General features: G+C 37.2%; 2 protein-coding genes across 5 annotated transcripts in view; both read right to left on the reverse strand.

Moving 5' to 3' along the window:
- The window catches only part of LOC103354750 (protein LBH-like), a 17,631-nt gene extending 10,014 nt beyond the window's left edge, over positions 1–7,617 (reverse strand). For 2 of the 4 annotated variants that reach the window (XM_008278257.1, XM_008278256.1), the window contains exon 1: positions 7,397–7,617. The gene's annotated coding sequence lies outside the window, so the exon portion shown is untranslated. Of the gene's footprint in view, positions 1–2,560; positions 2,700–6,379; positions 6,575–7,396 lie in introns of those variants that run through there. The other 2 variants (XM_008278259.1, XM_008278258.1) reach the window with 2 other exon arrangements.
- A 2,497-nt stretch (positions 7,618–10,114) lies between these two features.
- Positions 10,115–13,353, reverse strand: part of LOC103354760 (neuroblast differentiation-associated protein AHNAK) — a 23,097-nt gene continuing 19,858 nt past the window's right edge. The window contains exon 8 of the mRNA XM_008278278.1: positions 10,115–13,350. Within this exon, the coding sequence (XP_008276500.1) occupies positions 11,020–13,350 (2,331 nt within the window). The 3' untranslated portion in view covers positions 10,115–11,019. The remainder of the gene's footprint in view (positions 13,351–13,353) is intronic.

Below are 13,353 nucleotides of genomic sequence, written 5' to 3' on the forward strand. Positions count from 1 at the left end.
CAGCTGGACCATGAACTTTATCCTGACAAACTGATGGTTCTGGGATCTGAAGCTGCTTTGAAATGACTCCAAGAGACTTTTCTGACTGGTTCAAGTCAGTGATTTGCTTTTTCAGATCTTTTCTGAGCTGTTGTGTTTGTGTCTGAGTCTAATGAGTGGATCTAATGGTTCCTATTTAACCTGGCTCTGAGGAGCAGCTGTAGTCAATCAGAATCAGTCACGAGAAGTTAAGAGGTCGCTAAGAGCATCTGATTAACACAACTTCCTGTATCATCAAAACTGGTCCTTTTAATTCAGCACTGTTTTGAGTGGGAATGTTGAAGCTGTTAGCAAACAGCTCCTCATTTACACACCAGAGCAACACTAGCTTTCATTTACAGTCATGTTTGTGGCCACCTGATGAATACAAGTCCAACGTTCCACTCTGTTGTAGCTCTGGGTTTGATCTCCACCACCTTCTGAGGGAAATATCTGGCTATTTAGCTGCTATATGCTCCATTGTTAGTGTCTCACGCTCAGCTGCAGCCAAAACTTGTGACCAAAACAACAGTGAACCAAAGCCACCTAATTCATCAGTATCACAGCCACCATTCACATTATACGATATACAAATGTTGATTACAGCTGCTTTAACTGCTTTAACCTTCTGAACTCCAGGTAGTTTCACAGCATTTTTTTAATGCACATTGGGCTCATTTTTCTCTGTAATATAAAGTCCTGCACCTCTATAGAAGCAGAACAACCATGACCTGAAGAGAGAACTCAAAAAATGTCTTCTGTGCAAGATGACATAGTCAGAATGGCATAAATTATATATAAAAAAGAAAAAGCCAAAGTTGGATTCCTTTGATTGTTAATTTCACAAAAATGGAAAAAACCTGGAATCAACACATACATTTTTGTCACCAAAACTGGGAAAACATAGCGACTCTACATACGATAGACTTTATACACATATATGTATTTTTATATATCAGCGTTTGTAGGAGTCAATAATGTAATAACAGCCGATACTGTGACAACGGACAATGACGTAGTAAATTTGCCATTTTTAAACTGTAATAGACCAATAACGTATTAACTGACCAATAACATAATAATGGTCAATAACGTGATAATAGCCAATAACATAAAAATGGCCGATAATGTAATAATGGCCAAAAACGTAATAATGGCGATCACTTTGTTGGCTTATTGCATTTTAATAATAGGAAATTTATTACATTATTGGCCGATGTTACATTTTCAGCCATTATTACATTGCTGGCCATTATTTTGTTATCGGCCACTATTAAGTTATTAGCCAGTTATTACATTGTTGACCATTATTACATTATCGGCCATTATTACATTATCAACCATTATTACGTTATCGGCCATTATTACGTTGTCGTCCATTATTACATTGTTGGCCTTTATTACGTTACTGTCCATTACTACGTTATCAGCCATTGTTACGTTACTTGCCAGTTATTACATTATCAGCCGTTATTACGTTATCGGCCATTATTACATTATCGGCCATTATTACGTTATCGGCCATTATTACATTATCGGCCATTATTACGTTATCGGCCATTATTTCATTATCGGCCATTTTTATGTTATTGGCTATTATTGCATCATCTGCCATTATTAAGTTATTGGCCAGTTATTACTTTATTGGCCTATTACATTTTCAAAAGTGCAAATTTATTATGTTATCGGCCATTACTATGTTATCGGCCATTGTTACGTTATCAGTCATTATTACGTTATCAGTCATTATTATGTTTTTGGCCATTATTACGTTATTAGCCATTATTACGTTATCAGTTATTATTACGTTATTGGCCATTATTATGTTGTCAGCCATTATTACACTATTGGCTTCTACAGCGTTATCTCATGTCATGTGATACCAAAGCGGGGAAACGTGGCGGTATGTAGGCATTTTACTACTTGTGTCCTCTGCATAAACACGTCCTGCAGTTCAACTGAAAAGTCGCTGAATTCTTGACACGTGACTGTTGAGTCAACTGAGCCCCTGACGGCTTCACAGCTTCAGATTTTTTTTGTCTTTTACAGAAACTGTTTATCACAAACGATTCATTTTTGACTTTTTTTTTTTTAAATGAGATGTTTGAAATATACTGATTTCGTTTTCATGTGGAACCACAGACGAGCAGTTCAAGGATCTTTTAGAAATTTGTTTTTACAGTTTCTTCCTCTGGTAAACAGTATAATTTTGGTGACGTATGAGCTATGACGTGACTTTTTCTGGGGGGTTAAACGCGTTATGTGCCTCCACCTCTGTGCGTTACAGGCCTCGTTGCAACGCTACCGTCCGTTTAACCGGCAGCGGTCGGCTCGGCGCTGAAAGGCAGACTTTAGATGTGACAAGTTATCAGAAACACCACTTTCCATACAATCAGACCGGCAGTTGCTGTTGCCATGGGGACGAGCGGTTGGGATTTTTTTATTTATTTATCTTTTTTATACTCCCGTGATTGTGTGAGCGCTCCGCTTTGGCTGAGCGATGATTCGGGGTTATTCATGTGTGCCGTTACGCAGCAATTACCGGCGTCAGGACGAGGCCGAGTCGCCGTCAGGCTCCTCGAACCGCCGCCGCCGTCGTCGTCGTCAGGAAACAAAGCTGGCCTTGTTGTCCCCGATCACAGGCCGCTATTGTTCCGGCCGGCCCGGTCAGATTCTGCCACTCTGGAGGTAGAAAACTCTGCTCGGGGTTTCAGAGAAGTGACGTGAAGCGTAACAGGCGTCAGGAATTTGAATGTTGCTGCCAGGCGTGACGCTGCCTGCCTGTGTGTGTGTGTGTGTGTGTGTGGTGCTTTTATTTTTGTTTTAATTTCTGCAGCTGAATAATAATTATTCCTTATTTGAGAACACCGGGTCTGAACAAGGCCCATCCATGCGTGAACGTCGGCGTGTTTCCTGGAAGCTGCTTCACTTCTGCTTCGGCAGAGACGCGACACGTTGAGACGCTTTATTCTTTATTTGCATTTTTAGCGAGGTCAAGAAGCAGCGGCAAGTGTTTCCAGCAGTGACTGGATTTACAATCAGGCTTCAGCTAATAAAACCCTCTCAACAAGTCATCGATTTAACTACTCTGATAATCGATTACTTGGTTTGCTCCTTAAACGTGAATATTTTCTGGTTTTGTTGCTCCTCTGTGACAGAAAACTGCCTCTACTTTGATAATCAATTCCATTGTTTTTAAGCAAAATTGCCAAATACGAGCTCCTTAAATATGAAAATACAAAAGTTTTCTGTATCATACATGAAAATTTAAATGTATGTTGGGTATTTATCACTATTTTCTGCTATTTCAGACTTGACCCTGTAATAAACTGATAGAATCGATGTCTCAAGCTGCAGCAATAAGTCGATTAATTGAAGAGCTGTTAGCCAAGAAATGATTTGGCTACTATTTTTATAATCAGTTAGTCAGGATTGAGTTATTTTTTCAGAAAAAAATAAGTCGAAATTCACTGATTTCAGCTCCTGAAATGTAAATATTCTCTCGTGTCTTTCTTAATGACAGTAAAATTCCTCCATCTTATTACATTTAAGGCAAAACTGCAAAGTATTTGCTTGTAGCTTTCTGAATTATCAGAGTTTAGTGGGTTTTTCTGTTGCACATGACAGTAACTTTGAATATCTGTGTATTTTTCACTATTTTCTACAATTAATCGATTAATCAATGTGCGCTATTAAATTAGTCACCAACTGTAGTTGGCTACTGAGTAGTTTTTAAGAAAAAAAAATCTGAATTGTCTGATTGCAGCTCCTTAAATGTGAATATTTTCTGGTTTTGTTGCTCCTCTCTGACTACACTGATAATCAATTTCTTTTTTTTTTTTTTTTTAAGCACAATTGCCAAATACGAGCTCCTTAAATTTGAAAATATAAAAGTTTTCTGTATCGTACATGAAAATTTAAATGCATGTTGGGTATTTATCACTGTTAAGTCTATTAATTGAATTATTTGGCAACTATTTTGTTTTTTTTAAAGAAAAGGCTTCAGTTCAATAAAATTCTCTCTTTGGTGTTTAAAGCTGAAGCTGCAGCTGCCACAAGTCATTGATGAACTATTTTGATAATTAATTTATCAATTTGAGTTGTTTTTTCAGGAAAAAGAAGTCTAGATTCACTGATCACAGCTCCTTAAATGTGAATATTCTCGTGACTTCCTCTAGTTTATTATATTTTGAGGCAAAATTGTAAAATATTTGCTTGTTTAAGCTTCTCTTAAGCTCTGTTTTTGAATATCTGTGTATTTTTCACTATTTTCTCCAATTAATCCAGTATTCAATGTCCGCTATTATATTAGTTGACAACTATTTAGACAATCGATTAATCAGTTTGAGTAGTTTTTAAGAACAAAAAGTCTAAATTGTCTGATTGCAGCTTCTTAAAAGTGAATATTTTCTGGTTTCTTTCCTCCTCGATGGCAGTAAACTGAACATCTTTGGAGCTGTTGTGGAAAAAACAAGGTCATTTCTATCATTTTGTGACATTTTTAGACCAAACAACTGATTGATTAATTGTGAAAATAATCAGTAGACTAATAGACACTGAAAATAATCAACTTTTTCTTTTCAGTCGTATTCATTTGGCTCAACTGGTTGTGAAAAGCTTGTCATCTTGCGTTTTAAAAATGTGTAATATTGCTGATATTTAAAGTAAAGCTGCAGAGATTTGTTGCTTAATTAATCGCCAGAAAATTTATCTGCAGCTATTTTCATAATCCAGTAATCGTTTTCAGAATTGTTTGCAGAAAAATCCCCAAAAAACTGCAGGTTCCAGTTTCTTAAACACCAGAATTCAGCGCTTTTGTTGCACATTAACTATATTTGCGTCACATTTCCACTATTTTCTGCAATTACAGACTTGATAATGGAAATAATTGTTCCAATTGTTGACTCGAGGTGAGTAAAAGCTAAAATCTTTGGTAGGTTACAAAAATCCTGGGGTGTTTTACTTAAAAAATGTACTTTTTGTGCCAAAAGTCAATATCTCGTTGGTGTCTGTTGGGTAGCTAGCGCTGCTAACCAACAGCTAGTTAGCTTAGCTTAGCACAAAGACTGAAAACGGAGAGAAACAGCTAGCTTAGCTCTGTTCAAATGTAACTAAATCTGACTGCCGGCACCTCTAAGGCTGAGTGATGATCGACCTGTGTGTCATTTCTCTTTAAAATCAGTTTGAAAAATAACATTTTGAGCAGTCCAACATCAAACAGATGGACGAAACATCTCATTCCTTTAAGAAAACTGCAAAACCACAACATACGAACACTCCTATTATTGGATAATCGTGTTTTTTTTAAGTTAAAATCTGAATTTGCAAAGTTCTTGGAAACTACAGTGATCAGAAAAATATAAAATTGTAATTAAATAAAGGAGTAAAGCAGCAAAAACGTGAAGGATGCTTCGTGTCCTGCTGGACTCGTTCAGCTTTAAGGTCTCTTTTAACCTCATTGTTAGAATCACCTGTATGAAAACAGCTGCATGGAACCAACACAGATGTCATATTTTAATCACTATTTCCTCCGTTACTCTTCTGCTGCTGTGGTTTAGTGGCACCGGCTGCTCCTAGCATTTAGCTTTAGCTGTATTTATGAGCATCTATTGACATTAACGCCATCGATTGACCACTTTGGACACATTTTGGAATGAACCAAAAAAAACCAGAGTAACTTGCAGGAGATAATTTGTTGGATTTGCAGCCAAAAAAGAAGCTAGTAGCACTGATTGAACGCTAATAGAGGCACAAAATGAAGAGAAAAAGACAATTAAACCCTTAATTGCAATGATTAGCACGGCAATTAATCATCTGAGCTAAAATTTAACGATCATGACCACCGTTCACAGTCCTCTAAAAGCCCTCCGGGGACGGCGGCTGCAAATGAACTGTTTACATCCTGTATCTGCCGCTATAAATAAATGGATTTAATTACAAAACTCCGAGTAATGGTCCTCCAAACCGTTCATTTTAATGTAGAGTTATGAGTTGAAGTAGCCCTAATTGGAAAATGAGAAAAACTTGATGATAAAACTGTCGTGTGTTATACTGATTGACTAAATAATTCATGAAATATTCATCATTACATGCTGTGTAGCTCTTTCCAGACACCTAAACTACATATAACCTTTGATAATGAGGCAAAGAAATCATAATTTTCAAGCAAAAATGCCCAAAATTCACTTATTTTAGGGTCTCAGCTTTAGGATGTTGCTACTTTTCTAGAAGCTTTTCAGGATTTTGACTGTTTAGTTTCACCGTCTCACAGATTTTCACAGATTCTACAGATAATAAATAACCTGCAGGTTCATTAATAATGCAAATCGTTGCTAGTCGCAGCACTAAAAATCAGCCGTACAAGCCAAAGCCCGGAGGAGCGTCTTCACACTCCGCAGCTTCCGTCTCCACTGCCAGCGTTGGATCACACACTTGAGTTTGGAGCCAGATGTTTGCACTTTAAAAAAAACAAAAAAACCCAATCTCCACATGGAAAACACCCAAAAGCTTCAGAAAACGATTCAGCTCACAGCCTCCGTCGTCTTCCCATCCTCACTGACCTCCATCTCCAGTCGGTCCATCCTCCAGTTTTATTCAACAGCCACTTTTATTCCACTATTTCATCTATTTTGGGGTTTTTTTTGCAGATAGGAGGCTTTTGTTACAGCCATTTCAATCACTTTTTCCATTTCTGCTCCTAAACCAGAGCCAGAAGCTGCACCGCCTCCTCAAACGCAGGTTTTCTTGCACAAATCCAGTAAGTTTTTTTTTCTTTTTTACAGCCCCAAGGACATGAAAAAAATAAAAAAAATTCAATATGCAGCCAAAAATAGTGATGCTCTTTTCTTTGTTACTTCCTGTGCAGCCTTGTGAAAAAAAAAAAAAAAAAAAAAAAAAAAAAAAAAATCCACTGCTCTGTTTCTGTTGAAATTCAGTTTCACTGGCGTTTGTTGCCCCAGTTCAAATTTACTGTCCTAATTTTGGACTTTATTGGAACAGAAGCTTTTTTTTTTTTTTTAATGGATGCATTCGTTGTTAATACATTCAGAAGGAACAGACTTGGTGCACACACAACAGGTAGGCTCCATAAATAGATTTAAACACCGGTATATTAAAGCACAGCTTCGCTTACACCCACACTTCTGCTCTCTGTACAGGCTGATCTGGGCTTTATTCTGCCCACAGTCCAACACTGACAGGGGGAGAAAAAAACCAAAACTCAATATAAAGCAGCTTTGGTGGTTTTTTAAAGCTCTGAGGTGCAGTTTCAAACACCAAAAATGATCTTTTTGATTAGTTTTTTATGTGGAAAAATGAATAAAAGCAGCTTCTACTGAGAGTAAATGAAGGATGAAGAGGATGAATAAAAGCTCGGTACCTGTCCGCTGCGGGCTGATCCAGTGTCTCAGAGCAGGAAGCTCCTCCGCTGCTTCATCACACTGATGCTGCCGCTGCTGCTGCCGCTGCTGCTGCTGAGGATGATGATGCTGCTGATGAGGATGATGATGATGATGATGAGGATGATGATGATGATGATGCGGGCTGTTGTGGGCGACAGGCGGAGGGACGCGCTCAGCTCCGGTGAAGTTAGTAGCAGGAAAAGTGTTGGGAGTCTGCGCAGTGAAGCTGGGCTGATGCTGCCTTCAGGGACCGTCAGGAAAAACGGGCTTCTGGTGCCAAATTTCTGGTTTTATTGTCAAGTGAAAACGACTCGTAAGACAGCATTTTATTTTCATATTTACTTCCTATGGATTGATTAGACAGACAACTTGTTAGAGTATATGATATTTTAGTGCCATAACATATTTATTAGTCTAATAATTATTAATATTGAATTCATGTTTAGATATAATCGGTAAATTCGTAATTAAAAATATATTTTAGAGTCTGAACTTTAACTAATAATTCTAATTAGTTAGTCTGGTCTTAACCTCAATTTATAGCCTCAATTAGTCATGTATTTTGCATAATTAATCACATTGTAGGGTCGTAATCTTAATTAGTAGTCTCATTTAATAATCTAATTTGCATAACTAGTAATATTGTAGGATCTTAACCTTAATTAATAGTCTCCATTAGGTATGTAATTTGCATAGTTAATCATATTGTAGGGTCTTAACCATAATTAACTGTATAATTAGTAATATAATTTGCATAATTAATGTTGTAGGTTCTTAACCTTTATTAATAGTCTCAATCAGGCACGTGATTTGTATAATTAATCATATTGTAGGGTCTTAATCTGAATTAAATGGTTAAATAAATCAACTATTTGGTCACAGTATGTAATGTTGTAGAGCCCTATCCTTAATATATTAATTAGTCAGGTAATTTTTCAGGGTATGCATTATTGTCGGGTCTTAATTTGTCAGTTAAATTTGTGTTTGACCTATTATTGTGGGGGTGTAACTTTAATCAATAATCTGAATTAATCAGCCAGTTTGTCTGATTATATAACATTGTAGAGTCTTAACTATAATAAATAAATTAAATTAGTTAGAAAATTTGCATACTTAATTATATTGTAGGGGGTTAACCTTAATTAATAATCTAAATGAATCAGATATCTTATTAGGGCATATATTGTTGTAGGGTCTTAATCCTAATTAATATTATAAATAGTTATAAAATTTGCATGCTTAATAATATTGTAGGATTGTAAGATTTTAATTTGTCAGGTAAATTTGTATTTTATGTATAATATAGTAGGGTCTTAACTCTAATTAACAATCTCAGCTAAAATCTGCCAGTCTTTAATTTGCCAGAGAATGTAATATTGTAGGGCCTTAACTCCATATTGAATTTAAACATCTAAGTTTGTATAATCTTTGATACTGTGGATTTGTAACCTTAATTTTTTTTTTTTTTTTTCAGGCTAATTTATATTTTATAGAGAATTTTGTATATAGTATTGTAGGGTCTTAATAATTACATTTTAATGTGGCAGGTAAATTTTATATGCCAAATAATATTTTAGGATTTTAATATGAGTTTTCATGTTGGTCAGGTAAATGTACATTGTAAATATATACTGGTGGGTGCTTACTAGTTCATTTTTTCAGACACATTTACATATAAATAATAATTTCGGGTCTTTATCTTATTGTTTAAATTAACTAGGATTATTCCAGGTGACCTTTATAACGACCTTAGACTATAGCTGTGGTGCATTTTGGTGTTACGGGACCAAATTACGCTCATTGAGAGAGTAAACTGTGCTTTTACAGCTGCTGAGCGATTCCTCGTTCTTTAATGAAATCTATCCCATAAGAAAACATGTACCAGCGTCAATTTCAACCATATATTGTATTTTGAACACGCATGTAGCGATTACAAAATATATGTTTGATCTAGAATTGATTTTAAACTTAATTTCTCCCTTAACGTTAGAATTTACGAGGCGCACTGAAGGTAACACATAACAAGCGGATGAGAAGAGTTGATTTTAAACTTGCTAATGTTAGCCGTCGTTTTTTATCGAATTTAACAGGTAAAATACTACATTTATCCCATAAAACGTGAACTAACAGGCACGGATATGCTGTCTGTTGTTATATCTTGTGTTTTAAGTGAAGTTTGTGAAACTTTGGTGGTATATTACCGACTCCTAAACGGCTACAAACCCTATATAGCAATAAACTAGCTTATTTTGTGTTTCAGCTAGCACAGGGAGCTCTCGCTGCACAGATAATTGACTTTTTTTTAACTGTTTGATGAAACTAAAGAACACAGTGGTAGTGAAAATAGTAATGTGAGCTGTGTCTCCCTCTAGTGTGCAAAAACACATGAATTAATGTCTCCTAATTAATGACAATGTTGTGTGGTCATTGGATGATATGTTTAACTTGAATATTGTCATTTTCAATACCTTTTTGAAAAACTTTCTAAATTTTGCTTTTTTATAGTTGGTAAAACAGAACAGTTTTATATTTGAGGAGTTTCTAGAACTCATTCAGGCCATTTTGATCTGAATTGAAAGTTGTTAAAAGTTTATTTTGGTGAACAACGTTTATTCTATTACAGTAAATTAAATAAAACAGAATTAAAAAAAAAAAAAAAACAGTCTGGTTGAACTGTAAATCAGCTTCAGACACAGTTTTTGCATATAATAGTATTTATTTATTGTGTATAACTTTGCAAACACGTTGAGTTAAAGCCTATCAGAATACAAACAGGAGCAGTAATGAAATAAAACTCCATTAAAAGCTATTTACACAGCCAGTTCAATATTCCCACTTTGTACAGAGATATTGAAGGAAAACATACTCTTGACAGGTTTCTATAGTAGCAAATTAGGTTCTAAGTAGCAAACTATTAATAAAAAATATAGTTCCAGCAGTACACTTGCTGTGTTTGATCACGAGCGTTTCGTTTTTAGCTTAGCATTGCTAGTGTCTCTTTACATTTTAGCTACAGCAACAACAACATCTTGGTGATACATGTTTATTTTACCGTCTCATACTGCATTTCTGTATTGTAGATATTCTCTACCATCAGCTTAATAGTGAAATTACTGTAAACATTTTTTTTTTGGAATGTCAGTAACATTGATTGAGTTTTGCAAACAGTCCGATTTTTCAATGCACTGGTGATTATCTTCGTGTAAAGTAGGAGCGCAAGTATCAATCTGCAATCATTAATGTGCATCAAAAGTTAGGAGATAAGTTTTGGGAAGCAAAACCCAAAAGTTTTGTACCATAAGCAAGGTTATTTGGTGTCATAAATTGCAGTAAGGGCACTCATTTACACAGCTTATTAACAACTTGATCACATTGTCGATGTAAATTATATTAATTAGTTTCCTTATAGGTCAAGAATGTGCAACCGGACATCACCGTCATCATTTAACACCTGAAGACTGACAAGTTATTTCCACGTATTGGTAAGTAATGACCATTTCTACTTGTTTTTCTCACTCGTTTTCTTGTCACATGAAATTCAGAGCTACTAAATCGGGCAATGAGGACTTTAATCTTTACACAAAAGTGACATCAGGTGACTTTACTTCTCAGTTCCATCGAAGAACCTCATTTTCTCAGAGTGCACCGAGTCTCTCAGCCGTTGTATAGAAGAAGCTGTCTCACCCGAGATGGGCTCAGAAGAGTCGAACACATGCGTAATCTGTTTGGTTATGACTATTGTTTCTTTGCTCTCACTTCTTTCACCTGATGTTTCCCTGAACAAGTGCCTCCCCAACACCGTCCTATTGCCGCTTTGCGAGTCTTCGACGGTCCGCGACGCAGATTCGTGAGCCTCTGACGTCGAAGAAAGACCTCTGGCGGATTCAGTGTGGATGGCACTCAGTAGCTTGGCCTGCTGTGCTTCCGGAGTTCCCTGTATGTTTGATGTAATCACATGTATTTTTCCAGAATCCAGTCTGAGCGTGTCTTCTGATGAAGACGAAACTCCAGATGACCGGATGGTGATTTTCTCAGGCAAGTTGGGCTCGACTGAGATCAGCTCAGTTCTCGCGGTGGAAGTGATGATGTTGCTGTGAATCTCTCCAAACCCGGTGGAGATATTCGGACCAGAGTATTTGACAGTTACCTTGGTTGGAGAAGATAAGGACGGGCCAAGATTCTCACTTGTGAGTGCAGAGCTAACGTCAGCAAAGGCGTCGGATGACTGGACGGAAGAGGTGGGGCTTATTTCTTCATCCCCAGTTTCCCCTTCTGGGCTCTTTCCATCGCCTTTTTGAGAAATTTTGGGCTGTTCTGATGGGGAGGACAGGCCGAACCTTGGGAATTTAAACCAACCCGTCCTCTCTGGACTTTTGATCGTATCTGGCTTGGTATTTGTTTCTTTTTCCGTCGCCTCTAATTGTTTTTCAGTGAGTTTTGCAGCTTCATGAACTTCCAGATTTTCTCCAGGTTTTGACACATCAAATTCAACGTCAATGTTCTTGAGAATCTCACCAAATGATGTCAAACTCAACTTTGGTGATCTGCTGTCTCCTTTTGGCTCATCCTCCATTTTCGGTTCATCCTCTTTGAATTCCGTATCAACAGGGACGTATTCGTCTTCAGGTTTTGGTTTTGAGAAACTTAACCTTGGCATTTTAAAGGACGGTAGTTTGAATTTAGTTGGAGATCCAAGAACCACAACATCAGTCTCAGTCTTTGGTGTTTCAGAATCTGTTGCCGCTGCTTTGGGAACATCAGTTTTAACATCAATACCGGGACTTCGGAGAGTGAAAGTTTCATCAATGTCAGCTGCTTTTTCTGCATTGGCTGCTTCTTTGGCAACATCATAACTTGCACCGCCAAATTTCATTTTCAGTGTTGGCATTTTAAATTTTATAGGTGATCCTACAACATCTTTTGACTTAGCTTCAGCCTCAGAACCTTTCATGTCCACACTAGCTACCACTGCTTTTACTTCGGGCAGTGTGACGTCAACTTCAGGTCCTTTTGCTTTTGGTTGTCCAATGCCTAACTTTGGCAATTTAAATGTGCTTCCTTGTCCACTGTGTCCGGCTTCAAGCTCTGGAGCTTCAATTTCCATTTCAGGGTATTTGACTTTTACTTCTCCCTCGGTAATACATACATCAACTTGTGGAAGCTCCGCACTCAGTTCAGGTTCTTTACCACTTGACTTTGAAAAAGAAAACTTGGGCAATGAAAATTTAGTTTTTTTCAAGTTTGTATCAAGTTCTACAGCAGGGGGTTGTTCTATTGAAATAGCCCCTGAAGGTCCTTTGACTTCCGCCTCTGGTAGACAGATTTCTGTTTTGGCCTCTGGTGATGTAATATCACCTTTTGGTGTTTCAAAGTTGACATCAACATCAGGGGCTTTACCACCTGTCCGTGAAAACGAAAACTTTGGAAATGCCCAGCCTGATCCCTTCAACTTGGCGTCAACCTCAGCTGTGGGTACATCCGGTCCTGAAACTGCACCCTCCACTTCTTTGACTTTAACAGCAGGGAGTTTGACTTCAGCTTTGGCCTCTGGTAATGTCGGATCCACATCTTTCTTTGCAAGTCCTAAATTCGTTTCAGGTCCTTTTACTTGGGGCACTGAGATTCCCAAATTTGGCATTTTGAACTTGCTTCCAGATACCTGAAGTTCACCTCCTTCAGCGTCAATGCTGGTTTCTGTGTCAATTTTAATGTCTTTGTCTACATCAGGTGCTTCTGCACTGACCACTGGTGTAGCAGCTCCAAATTTGGGTAATTTAAATGTTGGCATTTTAAACCTTGATGGGGATCCTTCAATATTACTTGCATGAAGATCAGTTCCAGGAGCTTTGACTTCCACTTCAGCAGAAGGTTTTTTCAGTTCAACTTCAGGGAGTTTGACTTCAGCTTTGGCCTCTGGCAGTGTCACATCTACATC

The sequence above is a fragment of the Stegastes partitus genome, unplaced genomic scaffold (genome assembly GCF_000690725.1).
Source record: "Stegastes partitus isolate 25-593 unplaced genomic scaffold, Stegastes_partitus-1.0.2 Scaffold119, whole genome shotgun sequence".
Lineage (NCBI taxonomy): Eukaryota > Metazoa > Chordata > Actinopteri > Pomacentridae > Stegastes > Stegastes partitus.